At 43.6% G+C, this 16313-nt stretch overlaps 1 protein-coding gene across 4 annotated transcripts in view; it reads left to right on the forward strand.

Annotated features, from left to right (window-relative positions):
• TGFBR2 (transforming growth factor beta receptor 2) overlaps positions 1-12793 on the forward strand; it is a 60619-nt gene extending 47826 nt beyond the window's left edge. For all 4 annotated transcript variants that reach the window (XM_082283342.1, XM_082283341.1, XM_082283343.1 and 1 more), the window contains 2 exons: positions 7578-7705; positions 10904-12793. In XM_082283342.1, coding sequence (XP_082139468.1) covers positions 7578-7705; positions 10904-11083 — 308 coding nt within the window. In that variant the 3' untranslated portion in view covers positions 11084-12793. The remainder of the gene's footprint in view (positions 1-7577; positions 7706-10903) is intronic.
• Positions 12794-16313: the final 3520 nt, after the last annotated feature.

Below are 16313 nucleotides of genomic sequence, written 5' to 3' on the forward strand. Positions count from 1 at the left end.
TCTAGTGTATCTGGATGCTGTAAATTAACAGTCCTTCAGTAGTATGAGATGCACATGTACATGAGCAGGCTTGAAAGCCAAGCAACTGAATGCATGAATAAATTGATCCTCAACTGGTGTAAGGATAAATTTACTGTTAGGTAGATCAGTTTTAAAGATTATTAAAGTCTGGTTTTCCTATGACATCTTGTGTAGCCATGGATTGACTCAGTCTGGTTGATCTCATACAAAATAATTGGAAACATAAGTAAATGGGAAACCTGAGAAATGATAACTGCTTCCCATTTTCTTTCATGGAATGTTAATCCTCAGAGCTAATAAGGGCCAGTTAAGTGTCCCATTTACTAACTGATAATTTTAGTAAGAGGCATCATAGTCATATGGAAAGTTTCCTGTTTGCCCAAAATCACCAGCTGCTGCACATCATGCTTTGTGATTTTGCTAGAGATCATCCATATGAGAAATCAAGGGATGTTTGCTGTATAAAGTGTAGCAACAAAATAAAAATGATTGGAACTGACTATCAGAACAGCTCCAGGAAAAGCTGCTATGCTTGTTCATATTCAGAGTTTCTTCTGAAACAAAACTCTCCATTTCTGCTTTGTCTAAAGCTGACCCAGAGTTCCCAGTGTGCAACACTGGTATGTGCTAGAAACAGAAAAGTTGTTGTTGGGATATCTGCAATACATATTGCCATGTTTGAAGTTTTTCACCTTACTTCAGGAACTAAAGACAAAATTGCATATAAAATTCTTCAGCCTCCTGGAATCATCTAACAGTCATTCTAAAAAATATTGCTGCATAGTTCAGGGCTCCCACGGGCAGTCAAAGGAGAGGGGCTGTAAAAGGTAACACTAATGTGCATATTACAGTAGATATGCAACTGTGATTTGATTTGTTATCCTTCTTCCAAAACCACAAAGGCTCCCTTTTCATCAGACTTGGCACGGTTCCACCTTGAAGGCTGCCACAGATGCAGAGACAGGACAGTCTTCCAGGCTAGAGCACTGTGCTATGAGGAACATAGTGTACAGGAGGGAAACCAATGTCCCAGGGGAAGATGTGCATAGCTGCTCCTTGTTTCTCTACCAGCATCTGTGGGATACCACAAGCGAGGTCTCTGAAGCCACTCTGCACAGTGACTGTGTGGCTGCACCATGATGTGCATGTGCAGGAGGGAGGAATTGCCTCCATCTCAGTCTCCTGCTCTGTCTGACCAGCATTTGGTCTTGCTGGGTGGGCTGTATCATGGGCAACAAATTCACCCCTGTGTGCACCCTGCCAGGAAAGCTACAAAGCGAGTATGTGTGCCAAAAGTGCTAGCTTAAAAGCATGAAGAAACCACCTAAGTCTTTTCTAGTCAAACATTTAAGGGTAAAACATTTGGTGCTTCAGGAACTGAACTTCAGTCTGGCATATTCCAAGGCAAACCTATCCATATTTAATGGCTTGTGGTCATGCCTGTTTCTAAGTGCATTGGCACAACCCCAGCCTTTCATTAGCACTTTTTGAATGTGGCAGAAGAGATTTAAAACCTGAGAAAAGAGAACTTTGCCCTGTCTCTTGATCTCTCTCTGTTTCTTGCATTTAGGAACTCACCTTATTCATATAAATATGAGCTGTTTTCTGTGGAGTCTTTGATGATGCCTGAGTCCCTTCCTGTTCATATTTGCTGAGTAGGGCAAAATGAAGATTGTAGCAAAAGCAAATCTTATTGCTGCTGTTCTCAGAAGGCAACTGCTAAAAGAGGATATAAAGGGAGTTTCATAAGGAAGGAAAATCACCAGCATGTTTAGCTAGAAGAGGTTGAACCATTATAACCTTGAGAAGAAGAGCTGAAGTCATTTCAGTAAAGGGAAATATTTCTCTGGCCCAGCATCCCCTTTCAAGTGATGCTTAACCCCCACCTACATCCTGATTTTCCCTATTCATTTCATCCCTCAGTCATTCTCATCTCCAGAAACACATTTCTTGAATTTTGTTTCCCTACTTCAGTCATCTTTCCTGAGGTGAGGTCCCCAGAAAAACCCCAGGAGCACTCAGGCAGATCCATAGGGGTTGGAACTTGCACTTAGCATCTCTGTCTAAAGCAGTTAAACACAACTCCCAGGATGCAGATCCCTTAACTTGTCACTGGTACTGCGCCACAACAGCATTGCACCATTACTCTAATTTCCTTCTTAGACTTTTCCCTGGTTCATGCAGTCTGGTTATCTTTGCAGCCAGCTGGTGAAATAACCCTTACAGTGATTCATGACTACAGCTCCCCCTCTGCTTCCTTTCTCCATCTGTCACTTGTGAGACTCCCTTCTCTCCTCACAGCCTTCCTGAGGAGCTGCCTCTGCTCACGCAAACCCCTCTTTTACTCCTAGACTGTTTGGCAGTGAGAGAAATGTCTTTGCATGTAAGGCGGAATAGGCTGACCTGATTGCAGACAGCCTTTTCAAAGGAGCCTGAAAGATCTAGGCTCTGTCTTTGCAGGGCAGGCTTGGCTGAGGTGTCAGCTCGGGGCAGTTTTGAGGGCAAGAATGGGAGTCTAAGCTGAGGCAACAGCATTAACAACTTTATTTAGGGAGGGAAGCATGTGAGGAAGGGGGGCTAATTGCCATTCAGCCACATGGAGGTACAGGGACTGATTTCTTTTTCAAAGGGAGCTCTCGGGATTCATTTGTCAGCATGCAGGTGTTCAGTGAGTGTGGGAGGTGATGCAGGCAGGTCCTTTCACTACAGCAGCTTTGTGAAACACAGCCTCCACGCTATGCCAGGCCTCTTCAGTCAGCAGACATTTAAACAAAAATACCCAGCAGCACAATCCGTACTGTGAAGCTGCTGTAGTAAATAAGCAGGTGGGGATTGGCTTTTGAGAAAGGCCATGCTGTTCGTTGTTACTTTGTTGTGCTAAATATGGAGCAGCAGAAATGGGGCACGAGGGAAAGGGAGACAGAGGCAAAGATCGAGGTTGACTGATTTTTCACCAGAGTATAATTTAAGAGGCGTATTTAGAAACTTAGCAATACTACTTTGGGGAGAACTTCAACTGTACCACACTGCTGTTAACTTGGTATTTCATTCAGTACAACAGCTGTGCACCAGATGCTGCACGTTGCAAGAAATACAATTTTCATCTCAACCACTTGCTTTCAGAGTGACACAGCTTTGGTGACTGAGACAAGTGTAATTTCTCTGACAGCCTCCTAGAAAGAAAAGAAAACCATCTGGTTTGTATTGCAACTGGTGTGAGTGAGGGACTGTTGGGGGTGGCAGAGGAGAAGGAGAGGAAAGCGAACTTCTGGATACCTGGGTTTGGTGAAGAGGGAGAAGAGAAACCCCTCAGAAAATGGCGATGTTGCTCAAGCAGTGGAGTGGTGACTGGCTTTGGTATAGTAGTAACAGGGCTTTGTTTAAAATGGCAGCCTTGCTTTACTGGAGCTGTGTTTCATGTGAATAAAATCAGGATTAATCTTATGCTTACTTGGAAAGACTCAGCCAAGAGCCACAGTTTGGCAGCTAAACATTTGTGCATCCGGTACTTCATGAAATGCTCAGCTTTCATCACACTGACGTGGAGCGGTGACGTTTCTGGCAGTAGGGAGCAATTAGATGGCCTGTACAGTGGGGCTGTGCCTGTGCACGGGGCCCTGAGGTGGCTCCAGCTGGGGCCTGATTTAAATTTCTCCTTTTGTGGAGCAGAGACCAGTTAGGGCATGTCTGCAGCTGGCTTGTAGTGGCATACAGCCCTGGCTGGTAGATCCACACAGTGCAGCATCACCCCATTACAGGCACCCATGTCCTAGAAATTCTCCAAGTGTCACCACAGTGCTAGATGTAAGGTAGCATGTCCTTCAACAAGCCATGTGGCAGTGGATAAGGTCACTGCACCACGCCCCATGTCAAGCACTGATGTGCTCTGTGTTTGCTACTTTCCTACCTCAGGATTCAGCGTGCATTGACTGAGCATCCCCTAAGCCTACACTGATGGCAGGGCTCGTGCACTCCCAAACCTATAGAAGAGTGACTGTGTCTTTGATCATCAGATGTGAAGTCACTTAAGAGAGATCTGTGCTCAGTGAGTTCACCCATCCCAGTGCACCCTTCCCCTTAGCAGGGAAACCTAGGGAAATTTATGAAGTAAGCATTTGACAGCTCCTTAAACTTGGCCGTGAAATAGCTTTTGGGCCTCTGCTTTGGGCCTTATTTTCCCTTTGTGCAACAGCGCAAGCTGGCAGATTCACTCCCCAAGTTCTCCTAGCATGAAGAAAGACACTATCTGAAGGACACTACTGTGTTTGCATGAGTTGTCACAGTAGCTCCGCTATCAACTGATTTATCCCTTCTGCCCCCTCATAAGCTCTAAATAAAGGGGCATTTCAAAGGGACCTAGAAGTTCCCAAACACAAGCTCACTGATGTGGACTGTGCCTCACAGTTGATTTCTGCTGGCCTTTCACCTCACTCCTGCTTTGATTCTGCAAATAAGTCTTCATCATCCAGCATGAGAAGATGTCCCACAGAAATCAGTAAGACAGATCACGTGAGGGAGTGTCAACAGGGTTTGTGTGTATGCTCTTCTGACCCAAAGAAAATTTCACTGCAAAAAGCTTAGAGTAGAAGAAGACCACAAGTGAGCCAAATTTTCCAAGCTTTCATCACATGCAACAAATAGATTTTCAGTAATGTCTCTGTTTGGGGCTAAAAATCCAGTCCCAGCCTTTCTGAGAGTTATGGCTAGGCCAATGTCAAAAGAAACTAGAGGTACAGCAGTTAGTAGTGCAAGTCAGCTCTCAACCATGAAGATTAAATGCTGGAGGTTAAAGTTGAAGGAAGTCTGCCATTATTGAATGCTAAAGGTTCTGTAGTTCATGGTTCCTGACGTATTTATGGTACTTCATCCAGTTGTCGTATTTAGTGCCCAACCGGCCTAAAACCGATCAAAAGAAACATATAAGACATGAGAAATAGAATCAGCATCAGGATACAGCCATGCACAGGCAGCTAGGCACAAACATCTTAACCTACCTCAAATTGACATCTATTACATCTACTATAGCAGGTAAACATGATCCATGAATAACACCAGCTCTTACTGCAAAATGTGTCTGACAGTTGAGATTCCACAGCATCAGGATGACTTACTGCATGAGGATTTAGTGGGCTTTTTTTTTCTTTCCAAGGGAAAGGGAAACACGATAATAAATAGCAAGAAGATGCCGCATGCTTTTCAAACTGAGGGAAGGCATGACTGTATTAGTAGAAAGTCATTACAGTGACTTGGCATCTGGCCTCAATTTCTCTTTCTTTACCATAAACAAAAACAAAGCAGCAACAAAAAATCCAAATGTGAAAATTATCCAGTCTTTATCTTTGGAAGAGGAATGCTCATAACTTATAAACAATTTCTCAAACAGGGAAAATGTATTATGAATCTATCAGATCCCAGGAAAGGCTTTCCTTTCTCCTGCTTGAACCACCTCATGAACCTGAGCAACCTTCAGATTAAATCAGTGAGAGGGAACAAGTCGGTACCACAGCACCAACTTTCCTCTGTTGGTCATTCAGACTCCTCCGACTCCTCACACTGCAAGATCTCAGAGTCTTGGCTGGTGTCCATGACCACTACCACAACTAAACCATGACTGGTGGAGATGGTGCAGGAAATGGCCATCTAGGTCATGCGATTTAAATTTTCCCAGCGAACTTTAATATTTTTGTTAGCTTTGAACATACAGGTATGTGCAATATAATCACTGTGCATCCGCTGCATGGTAACCCAGGTCTGACTAGTAAGGTGGCAACTTCCCAATTCATTTCTAGGGCTGAAGTCTTGTAAATTTACTTTGGCTGAGTAATCTCCGACTCAGATTAATGTGGGTGAAACTGGTATGCCTTCTTGTACAGGAAAGAAGGCGAAGCAGTCTTTGGCACTTGGGTTTTAAAATACAGGAGTTCTGTTTCTGGACTACAGCCATTCTCCAGAGCATTGTGTGGACAGTGGCCAGCACCAGATGGCTAGGGAGAAGGAAGGAGAGCTCTGTAGGGGGCATCTATGGGGTGATCCGCTGCACTGCACACAGTTGTTTGCAGCTGAATGTCTAAACGCTGAACATTTGAAGCACAAGGTTTAATATCCCTTCCAAAATGTTTGTTATTGTAACTTGGCCATTCTTTTTAAGCATTAGCCTTATAAAGTCTTTGTCTCATGGCCATCACATACAGGTGAGATCTACAGCCTGACTTCAAGGAGAAAAGTCCAAAGTTAGTTTTCTTCAGTACTGCCTTGTTTTTATTGTGAGACATGACGGATCTGACGTGTGTTATCTTGATCATTAGTTATTTTCAGTAGCATATCATATGACTCCATCCTTACCTTGCTCTCCAGAGTAAACAAAGCCAAGTTTTAGAGGTTCTTCCTATTTCTTCTGGGCCTTTAATCCTTACCACCTTTCTTGGAGCTTTTTACACCTTGAGAGGAGTGAGCAACTGAGTGCAGCTGAACTTTGGTTGTAACATTAAGCAACAGTGGTTTGTCTCTCCACTCCTTTGTCTCTCTTCACACATCGTCTGGGCACTCGCATGCATTCTCCAGACTGCTTTGTAGATTACACTTCAGTTTTTCTTGCCCTCAATTAATTCCTAGAAAGAAATAAGAGGCAGAAGAACAGGCCAACTTCATAAATCTTTATCTGATACCAGCAAGTCGTTAGGCCTGTGAGTAAAGGCTCCATCTGTTCCCAAAGAAACCACAGCATTTTCTACACTGTGTCAGCATCTACTATAATATTTCCGCTCTCAGAGATTTCTTGAGTTTTCTCCAAAGGTCCCATATGTCTGCCTCTTCCTTTCTCTCTCTAAAGAAAAGCAAAGAAAATATGCAGCATGCGAACAAAAACTAGAGTTGCAGCAGTCCCTTCAGAAAGCTGTGCCCCGGTATAATAGGCCAAAACTGATCCATTTTGGGAAGGAAGTCTAAAATAAGAGCAGACTACTACTTTCTAGAAAAGAATGCAGCTTAGGAGTGAGTAAACAAGGGCAGTATGGCAGCTTCCAGCATTGCTCCTTAACTGTATCTTTGTCCTTTTCAAGCAACTGTTTCATCCTAGCAATCTGTACATTCACATCTCATGACCTAAATAGATTTCAGTTTATATTTCACCTAGCAAGTGTGTGTGGACTCCAGGAGAGCTAAGGGTGACTAGATCTTCAAAAGCTTGGCTCAGGCAAAACTCACCTTAAAGCTCCTGTGTTTTTTACCTCAGCAGAGATTGAAAGGCTCACAAACCATTATAGATTACTCTGCTTCTTGGACTGTTGCTAATATTATTATGTACTGAAGGGTTTAAATGAGAAATTTTTTGTTGGCTAGGAAACAAAAGGGGAGGGAGGGAGTGTGTGGGAGAAACACATTTGAAACATTTTTGAAAATGCCAACTGGCTTTGCTTTGTTTGGAGCTGGTCAAGCAGAACAGTGGCAGTGAGCAGCTAATCAGTAGCTCTTGCTCCTCAGAGAACAGCCAGCTCCCTTCACTCTTGGCACCAGCACAGCCCAGCTAAATACCCTGTGTTTGCTTCTTCTCTTGTCAGAAGTGAAAGAGTACGAGCCCCCATTTGGCTCCAAAGTGCGAGAACACCCTTGTGTGGAAAGCATGAAGGACAATGTCCTAAGAGACAGAGGGCGACCCGAGATCCCCAGCTCCTGGCTTAACCATCAGGTAAGAGCACCAGCTGTGAGCGGTGGGAGCTGCACTGTAGATTTAGCTGCTGCCTGAAGCCTGAGCCTTAACTCAGTGCCCTGCCCAACAGGCTGGACCTCTCTTTGCACGGAGTAGAGCTCTGTCACACAGTGACACTGGTGCTGATGTGGTTCAGACATCACAGTTCTCTGTACTGTGCCTGCCCCAAAGCCCTGCGATTCCTGCTGCACACCAGTGTAATCTAAAAGCAATTAAAACAGAAACACTGGAAACCTGAGATCCAACAATCATCCAGAGAGCCACAGAATAATTAGGCCCTTAAAGCACACTTTGTGTAGGTTCTGAAGGGGCAAAGACAACAACTTCTCACATGGGCCTCTGTTGCAGCCAGAATGGGAGCTTCAGACAAAATTTATTAGAGAAGCCCTCCTGTTGAGTCATGAGGTACAGAAAGGATCTCCTTGCTTTCTAAACACCTTCTCAGAGAGGAGTCTAGGTGTGGCTGGATCCGGTCTTAGCCCCAGATTTTGTCAACAGTTTACGTTTTAACGATTATATAGGTGCAATTGAACCATTATACAACTTTGTCTCAAACGATTAAGGATGGCAAACCAGATATATTTATATAAATATAAATATAAATTATTTATTATGATAATGACTAGACAAAAATATCTTAATCAGAATTATGTACTACATGGTATAGGAGCTGTCAGTCAGATGTCTCCAGGCCAGCTCTGTTAGCTCAGCAGCTTTAGATAAGTTATTAGTAGCATCACTCGTTCTATTGTCAGGCAGTTTACCAGGTCTACCACATCTTCACCTCACCATCAAGATGTTTGAGTCAGTCTGATTTCAGCATTATTTAACACCTAAAGCAGCATGACCACCTTCTCCATTCACCATTGGTAGCTTGCAAATCGGGCACTGTTCAACTTGTTTTGCCCCATTTCCAGGGAGACCATCCTACTACAGAGGTTCTTAAGCAGAGAAAGCAAATCTCATACTTTGTCATGGAGACCAGTCATAGTTGTATCCCAGCTGTTGACAGATTTAAGGAAATATGAAATTAGTCTTCAGCAAGCCAGTCTGGTTTTATTCAGGTTGTGCATTAGCAGTCCGTTTCCCCTGCATATCACAAAGCACTTTGTCAGCTTCCTCCATTCACGAGCACTACGGTTGCACTTCCTAGGCAATAGTAGATTTTTTTAGTACATGAAACTGAATGAAAACAAGCCAAAGGCATGCATCTCTTCACCTTTGCTCTCACTAGTTTTTTCAGTACAGATAAAATGTGACTCATATCAGAGAAGTGAGGTTTGGTCATTCCACTTCTCAATGAAATACGCTGAGCGGTCTTTACCGACAAAAGGAAACTATCACAACCATTTATAAAAGCCCACACAACCAAGAATGTCATCTACTGTTTCCATCAGGAGCAATGTAACACTCCCTTTTTCATTCCATTTGGGAAGTTAAAATCAGTCTGACATCTACTTAAAAAAGACCAAGTGACTGGCCAAAATCAATCATCTTTCCAACCGAGAACACCTGCCACCTGATGACTATGGCAGAGTGCAGCTCCTTCCTGGACTGCAGGGACTTGCTCCTTATGTACTCAGCTGTGAAGAGTAGGGTTATTGAGAAGGGGCTTTTAACAAGGAAAGAATGCTGAATTTTGAGGGACACCTGGGTATCTGATACTAGCAGCACTAAAAGCCCTTGACAGCAAGGCTGAGTGTGTGGAGAGCTGCAGCTTGAGGTACTGGGGTAAGAGCTGTGGGATACACGTGGATTTCATCACCTCTGGTAATGATCTGGCAAGTAAAATGATCATGGATTTGGGCCTAGATGTCCTGCATTTGATTTCAGAGATTTCTTCCATATGTAAAACCCACATCTCAATCTGCCCCCAGCACAGGGCACCCCACCAACCAGGAGGGCCATGCACTTGTGCTTGTGTGTCACCAGAATGGGCACAGCTGGCTCCAACAGGGTTCAGCTAGGAGTCTAAGGAAGGAAATGGATGCAGGATAACACACTCAGATAACATTTAATGAAGGTGGATTTAATTCCCTTCGCCTGAATCCCTTCAGTGTTTCACATTGTGCTATCTAAAATGCAGTGATGCATCAGTTTCCGCAGGGCTGTGACAGTTTGCAGCAGCTGAGGATCTGCTTTGAACTCCATAAAAGTTGTTCTTACTGTAATGGCTCTTCCATATTCATTTCCTTCCTCTGCAGTCGTGTTTTTGTAATGAACTCATTATTCATCGTGATAAAATTCTGGAATGGATTTACATATTACAATTACCCCCACACCCCCCTTAATGAAATTTGTTGCACTATTGATTTCAAGTTAATGTTTAATATTTAATTTAATTTACTGCTTGTAATTTCAATGCCAGCAGAAAACTAATGTTATTTTTATACAGACAGTAACATTCTGCTGTTAGCACTGACATCAGTCAACATCACCAATTAGGTAAATTATACAATTAATGCAGTGTTGTGAAATGTTATTTTTCAAATAAGTTTAAGATAAATCCTACTTAATGGGCTTTTAGTGTCATAAAGCAAAACACAGTTTCCTGGAAAATACCTCATGTTTATAAAATGCATTACAGAGATGCAACTGGGTTTTTGCTCCTGTAAACATTTGCATCAGAATTGAAATGAAGGTTAAACAGTTCCAACTGTGAGTGATGTGTTTAAGTGTTTGTGGGATTGTGGCCCATATTTGCACATAGATTTAGGTAGTCCACAAGGAATTCATAAAGAGCTGATATACAGCCCAGTGTTGCTGGCAATCAGAATTTTGTTTGAAAAACTCAAACAGAATTCAGGCACACAAAGGCATGGGTTGAGCAAGAAGTCATGTTGTCCTAGAATTCTTATCATATTTAATAAACAAAAAAACCCTGCCTGATTCTATAGCACTAGTCCAAAGCACCGTTGTTCTTGTTATAACATATCAGAACACATGCCCAGAAATGACGGTACCAACTAAAGTGCTGAAAATATTGTAGTAGGGTTTCTTTAAAAAAAACCAAAAAGGTATCAATGCCCCCATGGCAGAAGCAGCAGATCCCATAAAGAACCTCCGGGACACAAGTGAAATAACCCCCAAACTTCTGAGGGCACTAAAGCAGCTCTCAGAGAGCAGCTCTGTCGGTGGCTGGGCCGCTCACGGCTGCTCTCGCTGTGCTCCCTGCAGGGCATCCAGATGGTGTGTGAAACCCTTATCGAGTGCTGGGACCACGACCCCGAGGCCCGGCTGACGGCGCAGTGCGTGGCCGAGCGCTTCAGCGAGCTCAAGCACCACGACAGGCTCTCAGGAAGGAGCTGCTCGGAGGAGAAGATTCCCGAGGACGGCTCCGTGACCACTGCGAAGTAGCGTGTGCCCGAGAGCTCCGGAACGGAGGGAAGTCGCTCCTAGACGTGTTCACCTTGGCAAAGGAAGAAGTCTTGATCAGTGCCTTGACTTTCTTCCTGGAGGACTGAGGCTGTCACTACTCCCTTTAGGTTCCAGCTCTGGACAGGGAGATGTATCTGGGGAAATAAAAGCTGGGGGAGTAGCCGTCATACCCTAGCACTGGCAGCCGGCACCATGTCGTAGGAGGAGCTATGTATGGTAGCACTTCCTCAGGAAATGAGATTTGAAAATAGCCAATAACATTATGCACTTTATTAATGCCTGTATATAACTATGAAATTGCTATTTTTATATATATATATATATACATATATGGCTATAAAATGTGTGTGTATGTATATATATATATCTATCTATATATCTATAAACAGCTATGTCCTGGGGGGAAAAAAGTTGTTGAAAAAAGTGCTTCCAGGAAATGACCAGTGCGTTAGAAATCCCACTCCTTAGGGAAGGAGCCTGGGGAGACTGGTATAGCACCACACCAGCAATTGTGCACTAAGCATTCTGCCAAAAAATAGAAATAAAATGCAATAAGAAGATGACTTTCAAAGCACATGCTGTGACCACCTGGCTGTGGTCCTGCTGTTCATAGTTGCAGGAGCAGGCTCACAGCAGACAGGCCAGTTTGACTTTGCAGTTGTACTTACATGGTCCTGTCTGCAGCACATTGTGGAAGGTTCAGGAATGTCTTTTCCCTCTCATCTTAACTGAAGTCCTCAAAGTGTCCCAGAGCAGGCGTGTGAGGAGTTTTGGTCCTTCTCACATGTGTGTTTTGTTATAGAGTTCATTAATGTTGTATGTTTATTGCTTTGAATTCGTGCTGCTTGTAAGCAGGTTGCAAAATACCAGCAGGATGAGTTTTCCCTTCCTCCCATTCCCACCCCCAAACCATACAGAACAGGACAGGGCCAGCAACAATCCAAGCAGATGTTTTATATTTGCTGTGCATTCTGAGTGCAGGCAATACTACTTTTTTTCCCTTTCTTTTACCTTGATTGTGTTGCTGTAAGAACAAACTTTTTTTTTCCCCTGTATGTGTGTCTAATTGCTGGACAAACCACAGTCTGACTCTGTTCTGTGTTTTCCAGAGTAAGAGACAACAACTGGTGCCTTTATTTTTGCAGAAAGACATTGGAGGTGACGGAAAGCTTCATAGCAATAGGTTAATGGCATATCCTGCCCTCAGCATTGCCTGCATTTAGGGCTGCCTCAGCAAGTCAGCAATTCACAGAAAAAAAAAAAAAAAAAAAAGAAAGTTTTTCAACAGGATCCCTCATTGCTTACATTCTTTCAGTTCCCCAAAATGCTTAAGACAGTTGACATCACATTGGGCCTATATACATGACAGCAATGTGTTTAATAAGTGCTAAAAATTTTGTCTTCAGGTGTTTTACAGTGATTTATCCACTTCTCTCTTCCTCATAGCATGTCAGCAGGCCTTGCAAGTTAGAAATTCAACCAGCAGAAACCAATCCTGGACAGATATATCTGGTGTGATTTATTAAACACCTTTGACAGATAAATATCAATATTCCTCTCAAAGATGTTGCCATGCAAGTCAATAGGAATCATGCTTATTCAAATAGGAGTTAAGATTTATGATGATTTATGATGGCAAATACTTTATTTGAAATGGGTTTGTAACTGCTTTTTTTTTTTTTTTTTTTTTTTTTTTTTTTTTTTTTTTTTTTTGCCTTTTAACCAAACTGCTCAGAAATATTTAAACAGAGTGGGGCAAAATCTCCACAATTTCAGTGGAGGTCAGAAGATACTATGGCAATTTTGTAGGGATGCAATGTTGTAAACTCGTAGGGCCATAGGCAGAGGTAGGAGATGTGGGTGGGGAGTGCATCCAGGCAGGTGGAAGGTCACGGCCCATTTCTCTTCCTCCATCCACACAGAAGGTCAGGGAATGGTGATGAATAGTTCCTGACAGTACTGACGTTTTTATGGGGTTTTTTAACACTACATGTAAAGGAAAATTTTTATTCTTTTAAGGAATATTTCACCTGTACATCATGTATGAAATAGGAATGTGAGCAATATATACTCTTGTATATCAAAAGTTTCAAACACTTAACTTGCTTTGTAAACTGTTTTGAGGGGGTTTTTGTCTTGTTTTGTTTTGTATAAATCAAATGTTTATTGGAGCAAATAAAATAACACCAACTCAATTTAGTCTCTCGTCTCTGGAGTATCCAGGATAGGGAGAGGGCTCTTCCTAAAATGAACCCTATCCTAAAATGATTCGAGTCCGTTCCTTCCCACCAGGGTCCTGAATGTCATGCTCAGTGTGTCCAATGTGCATGTGTCCTGCTTTGCTAATGACTCCTTCCCCCAGTCCCTGCCCTGCCCTTCAGCAGAGCAGCACTAGCAGATAGCCAAACTTGCTGGCCCCTTAGCTCCTGCACTGTTATACCTTCACTAGTCTCAAAGGAAGGGATGGAGAAAGGGTTTACAGCTGATGCTTTCCTGCTTCTGGTTTGCTCAGGTCTCAATGTGGATGTGACTCTTACAGAAATGGTTTAGTCACGGACTTGGCAGTTTTGGGTTAGCTGTTGGACTCCATGATCTTAAACTTCTTTCCAACCTAATGGATTCTATGGTTCTATGATAAGGCCGTAGTTAGACCCCAGTCATTTTGGTGCTGTTATTTAAGTGAACCAGAAGGCAACCCACTAGATCTGTGTCACTGAGAAGTGCATGATTAATGTGCTTGTGCCTTACAGTTACTGCTCTCTACCTTTTTAAGCTGATACCCCTCCCATGGAAGACAAGCAGAACAGAGGCACCAAATAAAAAAAGAGCAAGATACTTCCCTCTGCCCTCTTTGAGTTGCCTTGAATGTCACTTGGGTTGAATCTAAGCCTTTGCACAGGGTGCAGTCCACCAGTGCCTGATATTGGCATCTGAGATGCTCCAGACATCACCATTTTTTCAATGATTGAATTTTCGTGCCAAAACCTCCACTGGCCCTCATACTTGGCTGCACTGAATATCTCCTTTTGAACCTTCAAGTGTGGATACCTCAAAGAAGTACCCACATGTCCTCATTCATAAGTCAATGGCAGGGGCATCCGGGTCCATTGCTGTGCTTGCTCATCGTCTGGTCCAGGGTCAAGTTCAAAAGAGGCACCTTAAATCAGGTTGCTCAAGGCCTCATGGAATTTTGAGCATGTCAAGGATTTCACAGCATGTCAGAGATTTCACAGTCTCTCTGGCACCCAGTGCTCTGAACAGAGCAACACACACAGCCAATGTCAGGTGTGCAAAGCATAGTGGCCACATCTAGTCTACAATCAGCAAAATGAGGGCTTTGGGAAGGAGGCCCTACCTAGGTGCCCCTCAAGCAGACAGCCACAGGTGACCAGCTCTTCCTTCAAGCCAGCTACCCTCTGCCAAGTACAGAACAGCTCTCAGCTTCCCAACAGGCATGCAAAGGCTCACTGCCCACACCTCTCTGGTTTCTAGCCCTGCTGAGCCTTGGCAAGCCAAGCATCCTTGTGGCTGGCCCCAGCGTGTGCCAGTGCACTGGTGGCAGTGGCCACCCCCCAGCAGTCCCCACCACTGGCCACGTATTGGCAAAGATCTTCAGGCCCCGACATCCTGTTTATGCTGGCTCAAATCTGAGTCCTTTTGGCGTAACACAGCAAGCATTGCAAATGCATTTTTAAAATGTAGCAGGCAAATTCCACAGATCTTTCAGTCTTGAAGTACACTATAACCTTGAAATAAAGTACCCTGTATACTTTTAATAACTTTTTTTCTGTTAAGGCTTTTGCCCACCTTTCTCATCCTAAATATCGTATTCTACATCCTACTGTGAGCAGCTCTTCATTAGTGTGTCAGTCAGGATTTTATCACCAGGGTACACAGCAAGGAGGCTCCAGCCGTGCAGTGCAGAAGGCAGCCCTTGGGTTTACTGCTGAACCATGCAGTGGTCTGTACTGGTTAGGGAAGTTTCCCAGTGCAGCCTGCCTCTGTGTCACCAGTTCATGTCATTTCCAGCACAGTGGGGATTTCATCCCCTTCTAGGATATTCCCAACTGCTCCTGGAATAGACAAGAATGATAAAAGACGGAAAAATCATGACCCAGCTCCTGAGGAGAAAAAAAAGAAATATAGAGGTATTAAGACATCATTATTCCAAATGCACCTGGAAACAAACGGGGCTACATGTAAAGCACCGGCAATACTGTCCTCTTGTCAAGCCAGCTGTACTGGGGCCCAAGGGCTTCCTTTGCTTCCACAGGAACATTGATTAATTTATTTCCCAATCCTTAGTTCTTTCTCTCTCTCTCCTGCTTGCTTTGGGGGGGTTTTTTGTTTGCCTTTTTTTTTTTTTTTTTTTTTGGCAGTATGTTTTTAATAAAATGCTGCCTGTGGCAGTTTTTCCCTCTGGCCACAAAGAAGATGGAGTGAATACTGTTCCAGACTGTCTGCCTGTTCCTGAATGCAGTTTGGCTGCCTTCATGCTGCTTATTACTTGGCAAACATTCCTGCAAGTCGGTGCACACCATGTGCGTGTTGAGAAGGCTCTTGCTGGGGGGGGATGGCAAAAATTCAAGCCTCAGCCTGGGTCAGTACAAGTGACGCAACTCATTGCAAGATTTTGGTGCTTGGTTATTTTTTCTTTCAGTCATTTGTGTCCTACCAAGTTACTTTTCCCAGCATGACCCACAAGACTCAGTTTGCCTGAGCCCATGGTGCCCCAGCCTTGTTGTCTGAACCCCATTTCCTCTCCATGCCTTGACCTACTGGCAGCTCTCATCTATTTTTGACCTCAGAAGCTGAATGGCTTTGCTCATGGGCAGAAAGCTGGAGACAGTCGGTGGTTTGTTGAAATACAGCCAAATTGTGAGGCTCCTGAGAGGACCAAGCCCAGGAAATAGATTTAAAATTCTTGGCTAATGAATGCTTTGAGTACCATCTAATCACTTCATGAAGAGGCAAAGGCAAAAGGCAGCTCATAAATTATCTATTGTGAATTATTTGCTCAGCTATAATGGTGATAAAACAATCTCATCAGACAGTTTCATTTAGGTAGCTAAACTCTTAAAAAGATTAGACAGTCACCTGATCAAGTTTGGCCTGATTAAACCCTCACTGCTGAAATGTCTCTCTCACAAACATGTTGCCGCGTGAAACCACGGAGAGCAAAGATCCCTGGCATTTTTTCCCAGGCTGA

The sequence above is a fragment of the Coloeus monedula genome (genome assembly GCF_965178545.1).
Source record: "Coloeus monedula genome assembly, chromosome: 1".
NCBI classification, from domain to species: Eukaryota; Metazoa; Chordata; class Aves; order Passeriformes; family Corvidae; genus Coloeus; species Coloeus monedula.